The sequence below is a fragment of the Callorhinus ursinus genome, unplaced genomic scaffold (assembly GCF_003265705.2).
Source record: "Callorhinus ursinus isolate GAN/ISIS: 27379988/994484 unplaced genomic scaffold, GSC_fseal_2.0 scaffold17, whole genome shotgun sequence".
Classification (NCBI taxonomy): domain Eukaryota; kingdom Metazoa; phylum Chordata; class Mammalia; order Carnivora; family Otariidae; genus Callorhinus; species Callorhinus ursinus.
The window spans coordinates 14,666,768-14,684,797 of NW_027397079.1; the positions used below are offsets into that span (position 1 = coordinate 14,666,768).

Sequence of the window (18,030 nt, forward strand, 5' to 3'; positions counted from 1 at the left end):
GTTTTCAGAGGTAAAGACAGGCTTCAGGCCAGCTGTTTGAGTTGCTGTTGATTTTTGGATTAACTGTGGTTGTTGTTCTGAAATAAATATGTTACAGTCTTTGGTAAACAGCTCTTTAGAGGTACTGTCAGAAGTAGAAGTACGGGTGGAATGAACTATTGATTACTGATGGCTCTTTTGACCTGATAATAATCGAATGCTACAACTGAGATGTCTTTATGATCCACTGCAAACAATCTCACTCTCTTCGTGAATATTAAAGTACTTCCACAATCCAGCTCAGATGGCTTCTCCGTGAGGCCAGGCGGACGTGCTCCTGTCCGCCTTTGGATTCCAGTAGCATCGCTTGTACTTGTCTTTGTACTTAGAAAGTGGGCCTTGCACCATCGTTATTTGGGTTTACTTTTCCCTCATCAAATATAAGTGCCTTGGGGCACAAACTTAAATGTTCAGATAAACTCAACAGATATTTATCAACAGATAAATGATTGAATATCCATAGTACCCAAAGTGTTGTGCCTTAGGTGTGCAAACATGAATATCACACAGCTCTTGTCCTTGTCACTTTTTTTTAAATGATTTTTTTTTATTTGAGAGAGAGAGAGGGAGAGAGCACAAGCAGGGGGAAGGGCAGAGGGAGAAGCAGGCTCTCCGCTGAGCAAGGAGCCCGATGCGGGACTCGATCCCAGGACCCTGGGATCATGACCTGAGCCGAAGGCAGTCGCTCAACCGACTGAGCCACCCAGGCGTCCCTGTCCTTGTCACTTTATTCTGCGTAGTGCCTACTCTCCCTCTTGATTTTTTTTTCTCATTTTCCAAGATGCCCTGTTTTCCCTCCGACTTCTCTTGCTGCTACTTTGCAGCGTGTTTTGCCCCTTCCTCTAGATTTCTGAATGATGAAGGTGCCTAAGGCGTGTTCCTAGACTCTCTTCTGTTTTCAGTACACACTCTTTCTAGGTGATCTCATTTATTCTCATGCATTTAAAGTACTGTCTTGATGTCAGTGACTCTCAATTTTATATCTCTGGCCCAGACACTTTTGAACATCAAGCCTCCAGATTCCAATGGCCTTTGAAGTTTCCTGAGTATCAGAAAATTAAACGTCTCAAAGAACACCCTTGATCTTATTCCCAAATCTGGCCCCACCCTCCAGGGAGGCACCTTCGTGCCCCCACCTGGCAAGCCAAAATCCTGGCAGTAATCTTTGACACATCTTCTCCCTCACCCTGCGCCTTGAGCCCATCACCAAGTCCTGTTGATTCTGCCTCCCAAATATATTCTTCCTCTGGGCTCCATTCTGTATATACTGCCCCCAGGCCAACCCACGGTGCAGGTGGAATGGCCCCTTTTGGCCCCTCTGGTCCAATCACCAGAGTCATGACGGTGTCTTTTAAAAATCATAAAGCAGATCATGCTTTAAAATTCCTCCCCAGTTCTCCTTGTTCTTAAGATTTAGAAATCTTCCATGTGGCTTCAAAACTGTTAAGGCCTTCTCTTCCAGTTGGATCTCATGATGCACGCCACCTCTGTAATCCAGCAAATGGTAGCGTACTCTAAATCCCAGAGATTTTTTTTAAAGACTTTATTTATTAAAGAGAGAGAGAGGGTGTGCACGAGTGGGTGGCAGAGGCAGAGGGAGAAGCAGGCTCCCCGCCGAGCAGGGAGCCCGATGCGGGACTCGATCCCAGGACTCTGGGATCATGACCTGAGCCGAAGGCAGATGCTTAACCAACCAGGCTCCCTAAATCCCAGAGATTTGACGAGTTTCCTCCTCTCGTGGTTTAGGGTTTGTGCACAAGCTCTGCCTTTTGAGGACCCCCGTTACCAGATGAAGCCCCACTGACCAGCTCTGCTTAAACATCATTTCCATAGACAGGCTTTACCCAGCTTCGCACACTAAATCAGGTCCTGTTCCCCTTTTTCATCCTGAAGTATCCCGAACCTTTCCTTTACATTCCCCATGGTAACTGGTAAGATTTATTTCATTGGATGATTATTTGCTCAACATCTGGCTCCCCCATTGTTCCGGAGGACCCGTGAGGGCAAAGATCTTGTCTAACTTTATTCACACTTGAGACTCAGGACCTGACAGACACATAGTGGAAAGTCAATAAATATTTGTGGAATGGATAGACTAAATAGGAAATAAACGCTCAAAAGCACCTTGAAATACTGTCTAACAGAATGTGCGTCAAACTTAAGGCTGTAATATGGAAGTAAATTTCTGACACCCACGTGAAGACCTTTAGTTTGTGACTAAACCAGACTTCTGCTGGTTTTTTGACCTATCACATTTTAGCATTGTCATCACCAAGACTGTATTTGGCAACAGGAAAAAAAAACATTTTTTTAATCAGATAGACACCGGATGTTTATTGATCACACAGTGCTTGCCCTTGTCATTTTTATTCCTCATAGTGCCCGGTAGTCTTCTAGAAGTTTGGGGTGCAGCTGGTGTGATGGCAGCTTACTTTCCCATGGGGGGGCAGACAGTAAACAAATACACAGAATGTTTCAGCTCTTGAGAAGTACCATGCACTAAGTAAAACTAATGGCATGGGTTGGGATGGTTGGGGAACTCCTATCCCAAAAGGTGACGTGTAAGCGGAGACCTGAGTGACAGGAGTCCACTCTGGAAGATCTGAGGGAAAGCCTTCCAGCCAGGGGGAACAGCATGTTGCAGAAGCAGAGCGGGTATTGCCCGATACATTCGAGAAACAGAGAGGTGGCTGGCCGTCCCGGAGCGTAGCAAAGTAGGGAGGAGGAGCACGCGCAGAACAGAAACAGAAACCGGGATTTCAAGGTCTGACTCCCCCCTTCCTGGCTGTTTGTCACAAAATGGAGATAGTCAGGACAGCAGCTCGCAGGAATGTTGCTAAATATGATGATGAGGGTAAATATAGGGGATAATGAATGTCACTGATAATTTAAACATAATTAACCTGCCTTCCACAGAATTTATGTCAGGGGGAAGCCAGCAGAGTAAATGTTAAACTAATGGTTATGTCTGTGTGTTTAATAGTTTACTGATGGACGATCTCTTAAAATAGTGTTGCTAATTATTTACAAACATTCTTATTTACATTGCTCACAAAAGGTTAAAAAGCTGAAGAGAGAGCTCTCACAGATGAAGCAAGAATTGCTGTATAAAGAACAAGGCTTTGAAACATTGCAACAGTGAGTATAAAATACTGAAATTGGGACTAATTCAAAGCCCCCTAACTCATACAAAGAAAATAGAAGTACAGATTGCCTAAGAGATTTCTCAAAGAAACATAAAGTAAAAATGGCTCAGAGCTCTGCACCAAAAACCAAACAATCAACCAACAAACAAAAAACTTGGGAAAATCTATCTCCTTTGAAAAGGGCTAAAGCTTTATGAACCATTGGCGAGTCAGAGAAACCATTGAGAACCTTCACTTTGTCTGGGCACCTGCCAGCCTGCTCTAAGATTGAGGTTCGTGCTAAGGGAATAGTCGCAGGAGCGCCTCCACGTGCGGCTTTCACGTCTGGACGATGTGAGCCTCTCCTGCCCGGAGCCCTGGGTTGGAGATGTCTCTCTGCCCCTTTGTCAGCCCCAGGCCCCACCTAACTGGGGCTGAGCTCAGGGAGCGAGTCGGGTGGTCAGCAGAGAAGCTTGAGTGGGTTCCTCATTTCCTGCCTTTCTTCTGTCCTTTCCATTCTGTAGTCAAGTCTGATGGGCTACTGGCCTGACTCTAGACTGGACCAGGCCAAGGGAGATGTAGACGGCAGAGGGTAGCGGATTCTGGAATCTCCTGCTCCGTTCCCAGTCCCCGGAAGCCACCGTTCTCCCAGCTGACAAGGTCCTGCCCGGCTAAACCCTGACAGGCACACCGGGCTTTCCAGCCCTAACGATCCCTACCACCCGGTCTCTGGTGTGAGGCAAGAGGCTGATGGTTTTCACAGCCACATGACCACAGAGAGGATTGAAGGCATTATCCCTCAAAAGGCATTCAACTGCTTTTTTTTTTTTTTTTTTTTACTTCCCTCCTCTGTGTGCGGGGCTCTGTGCCAACCGTGGTGCGGTGTTTATAGAGAGTCCCTGATGGCCTGCACGTTCTTCGCCCCCCTCCGCGCCCCCCCCGACCCTGGTCTCCCTCTGTAGCAATCCAAGGCAGCAAGGCACTACCCCTTTTAAAGATGCTGTGTGTTTGTTGGCCAGACAAAACATAAGCTGGTTGTTCTGTGTGTTCGCATGATGAGTTACGGCTCAGGATACCAGTCATGACTCCTGACCGTCAGTCATACGGCTGATTTCAGATATGGGTCTTAGGGCTCAGGCTTTTGGCCACTCACCTCAAGTAAGCGTCACCCTTGCATTCTTTCAGATGCTCCCCTCCTAGTGGTTCTCAAACCTGGCTGCATATCACGGTCATCTGAGGGGCTTTTTAAAAAAATACCTGTTTCTGGTCTCCATCTAGGTATATTTTGCGCAGTCCCTAGGTAGTTCTCAAGTATGGCTGTGTTCTAAGAACCTCAGCCGGCTGCAGAGCCCCCCCGAAGAACTGAGCAGACCGAGAATGACATAAATGTGATACTTGGTAAATGCGTATCAGCATAAAGGAGGGCTTTGTGGTGGGAGTGAAGAGAAAACAAGCTCTGAAGAGCCCTACAAAATGGTTAGCTATACATTAAACATTTTTAAGGCACATGAAATTGTAACTCATGTCACCACCCGGGATTAAAGGTTAGCCAAACTTGCTGTTTTTGTTTTATTGATACAACAATGCTGTATTGTTTTAAAGCAGTTTGCTTGCAAGCAATTTTTATAGGAATCCAAGGCATGTTTAAGAATCTGTCAATAACATTCCACAAGAAAACAATAGACATTTGTTGTAGAAATTCAGGCATTCTCTTGCAATGATTCTAATCCCTTGAACCAAGAGCAGAAAGATATGATATCTAACATCAGAGACCTCTCTTGCTGATCCTAACTCTAGACAAAATAAAGCTGTTTTCATTCAAATGTTAACCACCATACTACTAGAACATTGAATAATGATTGAACCCAGAGACCGTACTTTGCAAAAAACCACATTCCTGATACTATAAAGGGACTTTTCCTTGGGGTTTTGACGGAAAATACATTTCAGGAAGAGATTTAAATAGAATCCCACGGCAGGCTTTTGTAACTTTTCATTTATTCCCAACAGAATGGACTATTTTTGCCAAATCTGGAGCTATAATGTAATTTGAACTCAGGCTTTCGTTTTACTGAGTACACGAGTTTATGCCGGATGAATGAATATAGTTTTATTCTCTGCATTATTCATTTCAGTCTGTGGTCCCAGAGTTGACTTGGGCCTAGGCCATAGCATAGCTTATGTGTAGACAGATACCACCAGGAAGATATTCCTACTTTGCCACCTTCGGCATTCACTCAAAAGTGGAAAATGAGAAGTGAAACACTCGGCCAGCCAAAAATGTACACCTAGCCTATGAAAATCTGGCTCCGGGGGCACATATTCTCCAGGGAAGGCTTGCAAATGGGAATCTCTTCTCTTTCGGAAGAGACCAAGATATAGGAGAAATTAATAATATGGTACTCAGAATCCCCACCCCCCCCAAAAGAAAACCAAACAAACTTTAAAAAAAAGTTTTTTTTAGGGAAGAATATAAAATTGTATTCCTCAAATTAAGAACAAAAAACACAGTACTTTGTTTTAAAAATCAGCAATTAACGCTAATATTTTTTTGATTTTGTTTGACTTTATCTTATGGTCAGTTGGGGTCAAAAAAAGAGAGAAAAGGTGGGAGATGAAGAGTTGAGGAGAAAAGGAGAAACGTGGAGATAAAGGGAAAAGCAACAGGTAGAGGAAAACAGAGGTGCTCAGAGAAGGCAGAAGGGAGTTGGAGAGAAAGATCAGAAGGGCTCCCCGGCGGGGGTGGAGTGGGGGTGGGCCCTGAGTTGACCTGGCTTGCCCTTGTCATGTTGAGCCCCCAGCAGAGCAGTAGGCAGCCAGGACATTTTTATCTAGTTTTAAAGTTCTCTGAAATGTAAATGAGCAGTCTTGACGTAGGCCTGCCTTTATTTTTTTTTAATTTTTTATTGTTATGTTAATCACCATGCATTACATCATTAGTTCTTGATGTAGTGTTCCACGATTCATTGTGCATAACACCCAGGGCTCCACGCAGAACGTGCCCTCCTTAATACCCATCACCAGGCTAACCCATCCCCCCACCCCCCTCCCCTCTAGAACCCTCAGTTTGTTTTTCAGAGTCCATCGTCTCTCATGGTTCGTCTCCCCCTCCGACTTACTCCCCTTCATTTATTTTTAAGTGTTAAAGTCGATTTCTGAAAACAGCTTACCTACTTTTTTTGTTTTCTAATGTTAAAGTTGATGTCTGACTTAAAAATTTAACTGTTAGATTCTGAAGGTTTTACACAAATAGGAAGAAATCACTTGGGCTTTAGAAATTCATTTTGACACAGTTTGAGAGTCCTGTGTTAATAGCTGTCTCATGAAATCTCACAGATTTTTTTTTTTAAATTAAAATATGCCTTTGGTCTCAACTAGGTTGGTAGATATAATACCTAAGGGAGCCAACAATTTCAGTGATAAATCCCTTCCCAAATAAATGGAATTAACCAATATTCAAAGTACCGCCTGAGCTTTTTATCTATTTGTTAAGGGTAATAGTCGTAAGTGCCCTGAGCCTGAATCTGTCATTTTGAGGATTGTCCCCCTACTAACAAAGTGTTTATACAAGTTAGGGGCTAAAGTTGCGTAAACCTTCCCGTTTTGCTTTTTCACTTAGAGGAAGTGTGATCTCTAGGGTCCCTTCCCGCCCTAAACACTGTGTGCGTGCACTCGCACCTGCTTAATTCAGTGACTTCGTTAGTTGTACTTTTATTATCGAATAACCTTATGATGAAATTCCTTTTATTTTCTTAGGTTAAGACTTTGTTCAGCAACAATAAAATATTTACTAAAAGAGTACTTGGGGAAATATGTTGTCTGCCAACTGTACTTGCTTGAGTAAACTTTGTTTGGAAGAGTGAATAGGATGGCATTGTTGGTGCGTTCTCTTTTGGTTTTGTTTTCAGATTATACCCCTCACATTGAAATAAGTATAAATCATTAAAGGTTTTAAACCAAATGAGCTCAGGGCCAGTTCTCTGTGGTTTCAAAGGTGCCATTTCTCTGTGGATAAGACTAATAAGACTTTGTCGAAGAATGAGAGTCGCTGGCCGATGGGGCAGAGGCATAGTTGTATGTCCTTCAAGGGAACCCCAAGTTGTATTCAGAATGAATCCTGGGCCGCATCGGTGGCTGGAGAGGATCAGGAGAGTGAGAGTGAGGACACTGTTAAACCATTTTTTTTAAAAAAAAAAGAGCGCAGTAACTTGGTTGGGCCCTTCATGCGCAAAGAGTTGGGTTACTTGAAATCCTCTGACGTAGGGTGACCAAGCGAACTGTAAGGACATTTGGTGAGCAGATCTGGGGGGTGCGGTAAATGAGCTCCTTGAAGAGCTTCTTATTCAACGTTAGTTGACAGACGAGTACATCTACCCTGCTGCCGTATTCCTGGATTTGATCTTGTCAGCAAGGCAAGCAGTTTTATGTCGAATCCTGTCATAAAAACAGAACAAGTACCTTTCATATATTTGAAAAGAAACAAGAAACTAACCACACACGACCCAGATATTGTAGGATCCTCACTAGTGTAAATACTAATCACTCGCATTGCAGAAAGGCCTGTCAGCCCGTAGGCACCGTGCTTGGTTTGGCACAGACATTACGGCATATGTAAAATTAGGCAACGGTGAGGAATCCCGAACTTCCTGTAGTTGTCCAGTTTATTGGCACTTCTGTCCTGCTAAATCCTTTCCCTGGGGCCTTAACCTTTCTCAGGGTGGAGGTCAGGCTTAGCATGAGGAAGTTTGAATTCGGCCCATGGTGGGGTCGCCCAAACCAACTGAAGACAAAATGACTGAGCCTGAAAATGATGAGGAGTGTACGGGGCATGAGGTGGGCGATGGGAGAGTGTGAGCTAGAAGTGGTTGGAAGAGAAAGCAGGGGGAACGATCCCCTTGAAAGGATGATACTGGTACGTATCAGAAGGCAAGTAACAGAATCATCACCCAACTCCCAACAGTCCGAAAACCAGTTCCTATACTGTTGGCTTAACTTGTACTCTGTCAACAGTCTTTGACTTTTTTTCTCTTTTCCTTTTTTTTTTTTTTTCTTTTAACAGAATAGATAAAAAAATGTCTGGAGGCCAGAGTGGCTATGAACTTAGTGAAGCCAAAGCCATTCTAACTGAACTGAAATCGATCAGAAAGGCTATTAGCTCAGGAGAAAAAGAAAAGCAAGATCTGATGCAGGTATGTTGCAAAACATTTTGTTAAGTCAGACAAAATGTTGGGCTGGGGCCCCAGAAACTCGCCTTGAGGCAGAAGTTCTCCGTCAGTGTCTGGATGGCCCTTTCTCCCACTGCCTCATTCAGACTTTGTTCTAGGCACTGAGGCCATGGGCTGCGTTGGAGGTAAACAGGTGGGTTCCGAGGTTCTGCTATGCTTATTTGAAGGCAGGCCTTGGATGGCCTTTGAGACAGGAGGTGGTGGATCCTGGAGCCCATCTGAGATGAGCATTTTGGTGCACCTACAACTCACTAAAACTTCGTGTGGAACCCAGATAAACAGGGTTGTCTAAACCGCGATCCTCAGCCCAGGATGCAGAAAGGGCACGTCACGTGTCATCAGTGAGCAGAGGCTATGCCTTGAGGAGTGCGGGGAGGGTATATGAGGAGCTTAGAAGAGCTTTTCCCCACCCCACGTGACTCTGAGGTGCTATCTAGAGTTGGGGAGTGTTGACCCAGCTGCGGGACACCCATCTAGTCATCCTAAGAAAGTTGCTAATGGCAGAAGATCCCCTTGTTACACCTGACCGGTTGCTTAGCTCCCAGGGATCCAGCCTTGTGTGTAAAACAAACAACCATTCAGTGATCAGTATCCTGCTTTTTAAATATCTATATTCAGTAGGTTTAGTCGGATTGAGTTTTCTTTTTTTTTCTGAAGAGTGTATCTCTTCCTCCTCCTCCTTTCCCTCCATCCCATAATTATCACAAGACCTGAGAATTCTTTGTATTTCAGATATTTGGAACCCTGAGTAAGGATTTAGTCTGTGTCTTGAGGAAGATGTTAGAACCAGTGGCTATGTTTGCATTCTTAGTAGAAACCCCACCTTTAAATACTATATTCAACTACTTCATGTCAGTTTTCAAAATGTCAATTGAATATAGGTACATATTCTTAAACACTTACAATTTTGCATTTAGGGAATTTTGAAATAACTTGCAAGAAGCGATCAAATAGAGAAGATTATAGTATTAACAGGAAATCCTTACAGGCATTGACTGTGTGCTGGGCAATCTTCTCCCTGCCTTGCATGAAAGTAGTTCATTTAATTCTGACAACAACCCAAGAGATGGGCACATACTATTCTCACTTACAGACAGGAAATTGCCATACACAAAAATTAAGTAACTTCCTCAAAGTCACACAGCTCAGAAGTGGTAGGACTTTGGTTCAGACCTAGGTAGTCTTGCTCCAGAATATGGCATTTTAAAAATATATACGTGGAACACAGAAAACTTTATTTGGATGTATTTTTATTTTGTTCCACCATGATCCTGATGATTAAATCAGTAATTCCTCAAATGCACACCATAGATCCTTTGGAAAAAGTTAGCAGAACTTGAGCAAATTTACATTGGAACTTTATAATTCAGCAATTTTAGGTTATCTTTGATTGTTCCCGTAAAGAAGAAATTTGGATTTATGCACAGACCGGATTAAATTAAAAGATTAGATTCCTTTTCAATTACTAAAGCATAGAAAACAGTTGATTAGTAGATAGGGCAATCAACAGTAGAGCTGAGAAGGACATTAGGTGGGCAGTTTCTGTGACTTTCAGACCTCTTTGACCATGACCCACAGTAAGAGATACATTCTAATGACAACCCAGTCATACACAAATGTCTTCATGTTTGGACACATACACACCGTATTTCTTAATACTTATTTCTTAATACTCTTAGTACTAGTAACGTGGTCTGAATTAAGTTTCTAGTCTCTTCTTTTTCGTCAAAAAACATGCTAGTCGTCACCTACTACTAGCCTGATGAGGTGCATGGTCGGCACAGACAGATTTCAAAAATACTAGTCTTTTCTCTGTACTGATGAAAAAATAGAAAAGACTTGCCCAAAGTCACCAAAAGGTTTCTTTGTTCTTTTCTGTAGTCTATTATTTGATGTGACCGCATGAGTTTTATTCCTCTTGTACATGTATTTTGCATAAATATTCCTTTGAAAGAAAATAAAGAAGGTTAGGTAAAAGGCACAAATCAGATCTCTGAGATTTCTAATTTGGGGGGACATTTCTCATTTTTTATCCTAAGAATCATAAATGTCAGGATTAAATCCTGGCTTTTCTTAAAGTTAGTAATAACGAGTTTCTTACCGTTTTTATTAGTGTTTTATGAGGGGGGAGGGTTGGTAGCAGTGTAGCTAAGATCTTTCTCCTTTTTAATACTTTCACTTGCTCACATCCTCTCTTTAAAGTAAGCTCAGTTCGGGACACCTGGGTGGCTCAGTCGGTTAAGCGTCTGCCTTCAGCTCCGGTTATGATCCAGGGTCCTGGGATTGAGCCTCCATGTCGGGCTGTCTGCTCAGCGGGGAGCCTGCTTCTCCCTCTGCTTGTGCTCTCTCACTCTCTGTCAAATAAATAAATAAAATCTTTAAAAATGAATAAAATAAAGTAAGCTCAGTGTCTTAAGGGTGGGCGCCGACAGCAGGCCCATTCACTTTACAAGACCAGACATTATCCCTCTGGCAGTGCCACGCAGTCGGCGTAAGGACAGGCTTGGGATCAGCCTCCAGGACCGCAACTCCTGGCCCTCAGTCTTCTCATCTCTGACGTTAGTGGGAGCAGATAATCCCTTTGGTTCCGTCCCGATGTAGAGTGGCATAATTATAGAAGTCGGCTAAGTAGGAAGTTTGCTTGCTAGATCTACAATGAGATTGCATTGTAGGCATTCCATGTTTCCATAATTTCTGCCGCATGAAGTGAGTAGTTGAAATGAGTCTTTTTAAAATAGAGCTCTTTTCAATGACATTTTAAAAACAAGAAATGCAGGTATTCCATATAAAGATGCCATTATACACAGCGTGAATAATTCCCATGCTGTCTTGGGGAAGGTAAGATAACCCGTTTATTATGATTTCATATACTTCCAAAGTCACACGTTGTGTATGTACAAAATCATTCTAATCTTATTTTTTCAGTAATTTAAAATGGTAAGTACCTGTTAAAGTCGTTTTTCTATGACGATCGTGTCTTTCAGTTTGAGTTTACCTGCTGGGGAAGTTTTTCGTCTTAACGTGTTAAGCTCTATGTAGGACTTCGTGTTTCCTCAACAGAGTCTTGCTAAGCTGCAGGAGCGGTTCCATTTGGATCAGAGCATTGGCACATCCGAGCCAGACTTGAGATCCAGTCCTGTGAACTCCCGTTTATCTCTGTCCAGACAGACCCTTGACGCTGGGTCACAGACAAGCATTTCTGGAGATGTAAGTATCCACGTGGCAGGGTTGGCCCCAGTGCTGTCCTCGACGAGCCTCATCTACAGTACGGATGGCAAGTGGGACAGGAGCGAGCGAGGTGGTTTGCCCTGCAGCTGTGTGGATTCAATATTTCCTACTTCTAGATTGGTTTTAAAAAATCAGAGCCTTATCTCTTCTGTCTGGGTGCCACACATATCAGGATCTGTCCATATGGACGGCTTTGTTCAAACTTTCTCAGACCGTATTTATTTGGAGACGTTATTGAAAGGTTAGAGATGCATGAGAATTTAAGTTTTTCCTATTACATTTAAGGTCTTCGAAATTCAGACCTTTTCAATTAAACATTGAGGCTAATGAGAAACAAAAAAATATGCCTTAAAATTTTTTTTTTGGAGCTCAAAGGTTGTTTATATTAAAACATTTAATTTGTGGCTTATGCCCAGCGTTTGACAATATTTAGTGTGGTTTGACTACTGTTAATTGTTTTGCATTCTCTTCTTTGGGACGCCGTTTAGCAGATACTCTTCTAGTCCAGTCCCAGGTACTTTCGTACTCCCTATTGCTTCTTTGAATTCTGTGCTATGAAAGTAAAACAGGTAGAGAGCGACAGTAGGACTCACCTGTTTCAAAAATTGGTTTATGAAGTTACTTAGTCTATGTCCTTTGCATTTAGAAGCTAAGTGATGGAAATTGGGGTTCATGGAGACAAGGAAATCAGTTTCAGTTCATAAATTTTATTGACCTGTACGCCCTTCGTAAACTCTAAGATACCAGAAACATTGACATAATTCTTTTTATCTTGAATTTAATGTGTGGAGAAAATGATGTTAAAGTCTTTGAAAAACAGACAAGCTTGAATTAAAAAGAAATGTTTTGCCCCTACTGAGACTAGAAAGTAAGTGCCTTTTTAAACTGGTGTTCCCAATTTCAAGACCTTCTTCTTTAGTTTTCCAATTACTTGTGCTTCTTAGAAACAAAAGCAGTTTACCTTCATTCATTAGCAGAGTCAGTTGACTTCTTTCCCTTTTGTTTTTTACCAGATCGGAGTGAGAAGTAGATCAAATTTAGCTGAAAAGGTCAGGCTGAGCCTACAGTATGAAGAAGCCAAAAGAAGGTAATAGCGGGGAGCTATTCCATGTTCAGTGGTCAGTGGGCTCAAATGGTATTTTCTTTCCCAGAATTAATCTTTACTCCTATAGTGACATCTGCTGGGTGCTCCCCAACATCTTCTTACCAAGGTTACTCTTGAAGGTTTTTAGATGTAAAGATTGCAGACCCCCCCCCCCCGCCCCAGCTCGGCTTCTCCCCCCTGCCCACAGCTGAAGGACAGGGAGAATTAATGAGAAGTGTGGGCATGAAATTGCCCCCTTCCCTTCTGGAAGAAAGAAGCTTTGAGCTTGTCCAGTACTTACTCACAAGTAGAAGCGGGAAGATCGGTCTCTAAAGAAGAATCATGATGCAGTGGCTCGGGTACAGGACTTAGAGGCCGAGGACCTCTGAGGTAAATAAGTGTAATTCCTTTGCTTTGCGGGGAGGACTTCCCGCCAAGGTCCTTGAAGATGCCGAGATATCTCTTCTGGTAACTGACTTTAGGGCAAAGGAGGAAAGATTCTTATTTCCCTCGTTTATCCTCTAGACCCTTAGAACCCTGTGCTTTATTTTCCTCACCTTGTGACTCTGTTGGGGAAGGCTCAGGAGACTTCTCCCTCCTCATCCAGTAGACAGGCTCAACTAGTTTTCATAATATGGACACCTTGCTCATTTTGAGGGAGAGGGTCATACTGATCTATTTGATTTCATTATTTTCCTTTTTAGAGTTTAAAAATGCTTTTGATTTATTATTTAGGAAGACATTGGGGGAAAAAAACCGCAGTACCACCCTGGAGGCGACAGAGAAATTTATCATGTTCCTCCTCGAGAACATGGAAAACTCAGCTGAGAACCTGCTAGAATGTCATAGTTTGCTATCATAAGACCATCAGATAGAAAATAAAGTATATCCATTGTTACTGGTGATGAGGATTATTTAAAAGTAATTAGCCAAAGTTCTTGGAGGTTATCTGGCTTTAACATAACAATTATTTGATTTGCCTAAATACCATATTTGCCTCTTTGTAGCCTCTGTTACTAATATTACTTAGTTCTTTGATGACTGGAAAACAAAAAACAACCCATAAACTTTGTTCTACAAATTACTAACCGTGTGTGCTTGAGCAGGTCAGTTTCTCTGGACAGCATTCCACTCAGCTAATTTCAATACCTATAAGTTTTCCTGGGTAGAGTATACATTTCTTGAGGTTATAAAACACTTTATATACTTTATTGGCTGCTTCTCGGAGCCCAGGCAAATGCCTTACCCACCATAAGGATTGAGGACTGCTTTGTGGTTTTGTGGCCCTCTGGCTGTGAGCATACCAACCCAATAGCGGCCACAGCTCCTGGGTTCTACTGTAAACAAAGCCCAGGATCTATGTCTGGCTTTCTGAAGGAGAATGGCCATAACTCAGAATTAATTTTGGAGAACCAGGCCTCGTGCCCCTGGGTTCTTTGGGGGCTCAGCTTGGCTTCCCTTGGATCAGCTTGAGCTTTCGCTTTACTCTGGCTGCTCACAGCTTATTCCATCTTTCTAGAAAGTGTACCTGGAAACCTTCATCATATCTTCTCCCCCAGATTTGGTGTACCCTTTCCAAATAAAATCCAAGACCCACCTGACGCCTGATCCCACAAGTAATAGGTGCCTTTCTTTCCTTCATTATGTTGTTGCTCCCAGTTCAGTTGTTAATTCAGTCGCATCAAAACTTAAGATATTGGTTCTTTCCCATTTGGTTGCTTCGCTGTCCTGTTCTCATTTGGGGTTTTATTTTAAAGTTACTAGCAATGCTGATGAGAAGGTAAATCTCGAGGGTTTGCGCATCTGTTGAAAATGTTCTCTTCTTCAGTTCTAAGAGGGGGGTTGTATTTCCCTGAAACCTGTTTTCTCCTCCAGCCTTTGCTTTATGTGCTTAATGAAGCTAATAATATCATGCGTAGTTAGCATTTTGATGATTAATTTTCTCGCACACTGAGACAGTTGTGTATGGTTTTGTGGTTTTGGCTGAGGAATAGCTGATGTTACATCTATCATGAGTGCAGACACTGGGTAGAAATCAGAAGCACATTGTATGCACGGTGCCGGTGAAGGAGGGCAATTTTTTTTTTTTTTAACTCAAACAAGAAACTGTGGCCCAAGAATGTGGTTATACTTCCATCTTTGTTCCAATAACATTATTTTGTTTACCTTTTTTCTTCCCTCCTACAACTTCTTCCATTAAAAAGGAAAATAAAATGCCCTCTTTGTATTTTTCATATTCTGGTATGGGCTATACCAGTATCCACAGGGATCGTCCAGCTTTTTTTTTTCTTTTATAGGTGTACCGATCCCCTGTGCCAACACCAGTTGTGTTCATAATTTGCCTTGATGTGGTGCTGATGGTCAAAACAGCCATGTGCCATTTGCCTTGCGAACCATCCCAATAGTGCCCACAGTGCCCCAGAGCAAGTCGTTTGATTTGGGGGGCGGGGGTCAGAACGTTCTCATTCTGTCAGAAGTTAACTTGACCATTCAGCGGGAAGCTCGCAACATGGTGGACTCTGAGGTCAGGCAGAATGATGCAGCGGGTGACGTTCCTCTCTGCAGGGCTTTCCTGCTCCTCCTCCCATCTTCCCCTCCCTGCCCCCTGCGCTCCAGTACCTGCAGTCACTGTGCTGGCTGCCCATCCGTGCTGGGGAAGGCGCTCCTGGATGGCTCCTGTGCACAGAGGGCACCCGGGTCCATGCAGTCACATCTACAGGGCTGGCTCAGCGAGCGCTCAAGAAGCCGTGTACACACTGACTGCACAGCACACAGCTATAGCTGCAGGAGGATTCTGGCGGAGGAGGCCCGGGAGGGCAGGGCTGCTCCCTTTTCCTTGGCCACGCGGAACGTGCTGGATTGACTTTGTTCTAATACTGCTTGGCTGAGCCACTGCTCTCTCTTTTCCCCCACCCTTCCCTGACTGGCTCACATCCCAGTTGCTGCCCATGAGACACTGGGGACTACCATTTTCCTGGGGGACAGCATCTTTACCCAGAGGAACAAAATCTATAGTAATGTCCTGTCAGACAGCATTTACCTTCATTTTTTTTTTTTAAATGGAAGCCCTCCGGGGGCGCCTGGGCGGCTCAGTTGGTTAAGCGTCTGCCTTTGGCTCAGGTCATGATCCCAGAGTCCTGGGATCGAGCCCCGCATCGGGCTCCCTGCTCAGCAGGGAGTCTGCTTCTCCCTCTCCTGCTCCCCCTGCTTGTGCACACTCTCTCTCTCTCTCTCAATAAATAAATAAATAAAATCTTTATTAAGAAAATTAAAACTGAAAATAAATAAAACGGAAGCTCTCTAGGTATCCCTCCTGTCACCCTCCCCAGGCAGTCACACATCGGGGCGGCCGCCCGCGGCTCCCAGAGCTCTCTGCTTTTTAAGCTTCAGTGTACTTGGACCTTCACCCTTTTTTCAGATAGGCGGTGTGCTTGCTGGTGTTGGAAAGGTGAGGAAGAGGCAGCGGACGAGAGCCGGGTGTCAAGTCGGGCCCAGGGTCTGGAGGGCGGGGCTGTTGCTCTTCCCCTGCCTCCGGGGAGGGGAGGGTCACCCCTGAGTAAGGTCAGGACAGCAAGCACCCAGGCCCCCAACTTAGCCTGGTTCATGTTCTCCCTTTCTTGAGAGTTCTCAGTGTGTGCATCCCTCTCTTACCACTTTATTTTTAGTATGGCCAACTTAAAAATTGAACTGTCGAAACTGGACAGCGAGACGTGGCCTGGGGCTCTGGATATCGAGAAGGAGAAGCTGATGCTGATCCACGAGAAGGAAGAGCTTCTGAAAGAGCTTCAGTTCGTCACCCCGCAGAAACGCACTCGAGACGAACTGGAGCGCCTGGAAGGCGAGAGGCGGCGGCTGGAGGACGAGCTGCTGTCCGCGAGGGGTCCGCCGAGCCGAGCCCTGGCCGAGAGGTTCGTTTTCCTCCCTGGGGACAAGGACGCGTCCGACCGTGCGCGGGAGTCTGAGCTGTGCCTGGAGGCCAGGTCCCCCAGGTCTTTGGAAATCTCCGTCGCATCTGTTGCCGGTGGACGGAGACCCGGCACAAAGGGACCTTCTTTCCGTAGAGCAGTAAAGCACACCCTCCTCATAGCCTGCGGTGTCAGTTCTTCTGTTCGTTAGGAAGGCGAAAATGCCCGTGACAGATGTTGAGTAAGTAAGGAATGTGGACATGAAACCAGGAATGCAGTCCATCGCTGACTGAGTCTGGTAACAATGGCTATAAACTACTGCACTCTGATAAGAAAGATTATCTGGACTGTTACAGCGCCGGCAGCTTCCTACTCGGGGGTTTATGACTCACAAGAATGCAAAAGTTTATTGCTTTTCATTTCACAAGGAAAAGACAACTTGCTCCCTTTGATATCTTAACAGGTCACAAAATGTTCACTGGGATTTTGTCTGTCAGTCGAGCCCCTCCTGCGAAGCAGGTGAAAATGTATAGGGAAACACCTGACACGGTTTTCTGATCTTTCCGGGGGAAGGTGCGAATGGGTCATTTAATCCAAGAAAATCCAGTTCTGTAAGCAGTTCAGCCGCAGGGTCAAGCAGGGGAACGTCTGGGTGGCCGTTGGCCAAGGAGACGTGTGTGAGGGAGCCTTCGGGTCCCGGCCTCGCTGGCAGGTATGGTCCCACCCCTGTCCCAGCCACAAGCCACAGCCCGTGCAGCCCTCTGGGACCCCTGCACACCCGTCCTGTAGGCCAGCAGTCCAGGTGCAGTGCCTGTCCCAGGATGACAGGAAGGAAGGTCACATCCGTATAATGGCAAGTGACTGGAAGTAAGTTTAAAACACCCAGCCATAATCTAATTGCCTTTCTTTCTTTTTTTTTTTTTTTTTAACTTCTTGGCGTCTTGCCTTCTAATTCCTTGTCCTCCATGAATGTGTAAGGCTGTGTGTCTACATAATATCGGAGCATCTGAAGTGTGGTGCGGGGAATGGTGGGAGGGAAAGCCTCGGACGTTGCTGGTTCGGTGTTAGCATGCGGACTTGCCTACCCTGAGTTTAGTCATCTGGGGAGAGTTGACTTTTGTGAGTTTGAAACTGGTGATCAAGGGAAGGCAGAGCTACAGCTTGGCGGCCGTACAGAGCAGGCGCAGGAGTCAGGAGGAAAAGCCTCTACAGCCTACGTTCCTTTACCATCTGAAAGCATTCTCATCGCCCACCTGCCCCGGCTGCCCTGACCTCTTGGTCCAGTGGTGCCGACTGAAGGCTCACCCTCAAGGCGGGTGTGAGCATGGCTGGCGGGGCGGTGGGGGGGCTGGGGGTGGGGACGCGACCCACCCAACAGAGACCAGAAGGATCCAAAAGTAAGGGAGAGAGGGCAGACTTTCGTT

At 44.6% G+C, this 18,030-nt stretch overlaps 1 protein-coding gene across 2 annotated transcripts in view; it reads left to right on the forward strand.

Annotated features, from left to right (window-relative positions):
* WWC2 (WW and C2 domain containing 2) overlaps positions 1 to 18,030 on the forward strand; it is a 198,998-nt gene that overhangs the window by 128,010 nt on the left and 52,958 nt on the right. For both annotated transcript variants that reach the window (XM_025886237.2, XM_073902287.1), the window contains 5 exons: positions 3,098 to 3,177; positions 8,224 to 8,353; positions 11,450 to 11,596; positions 12,631 to 12,704; positions 16,367 to 16,609. In XM_025886237.2, coding sequence (XP_025742022.2) covers positions 3,098 to 3,177; positions 8,224 to 8,353; positions 11,450 to 11,596; positions 12,631 to 12,704; positions 16,367 to 16,609 — 674 coding nt within the window. The remainder of the gene's footprint in view (positions 1 to 3,097; positions 3,178 to 8,223; positions 8,354 to 11,449; positions 11,597 to 12,630; positions 12,705 to 16,366; positions 16,610 to 18,030) is intronic.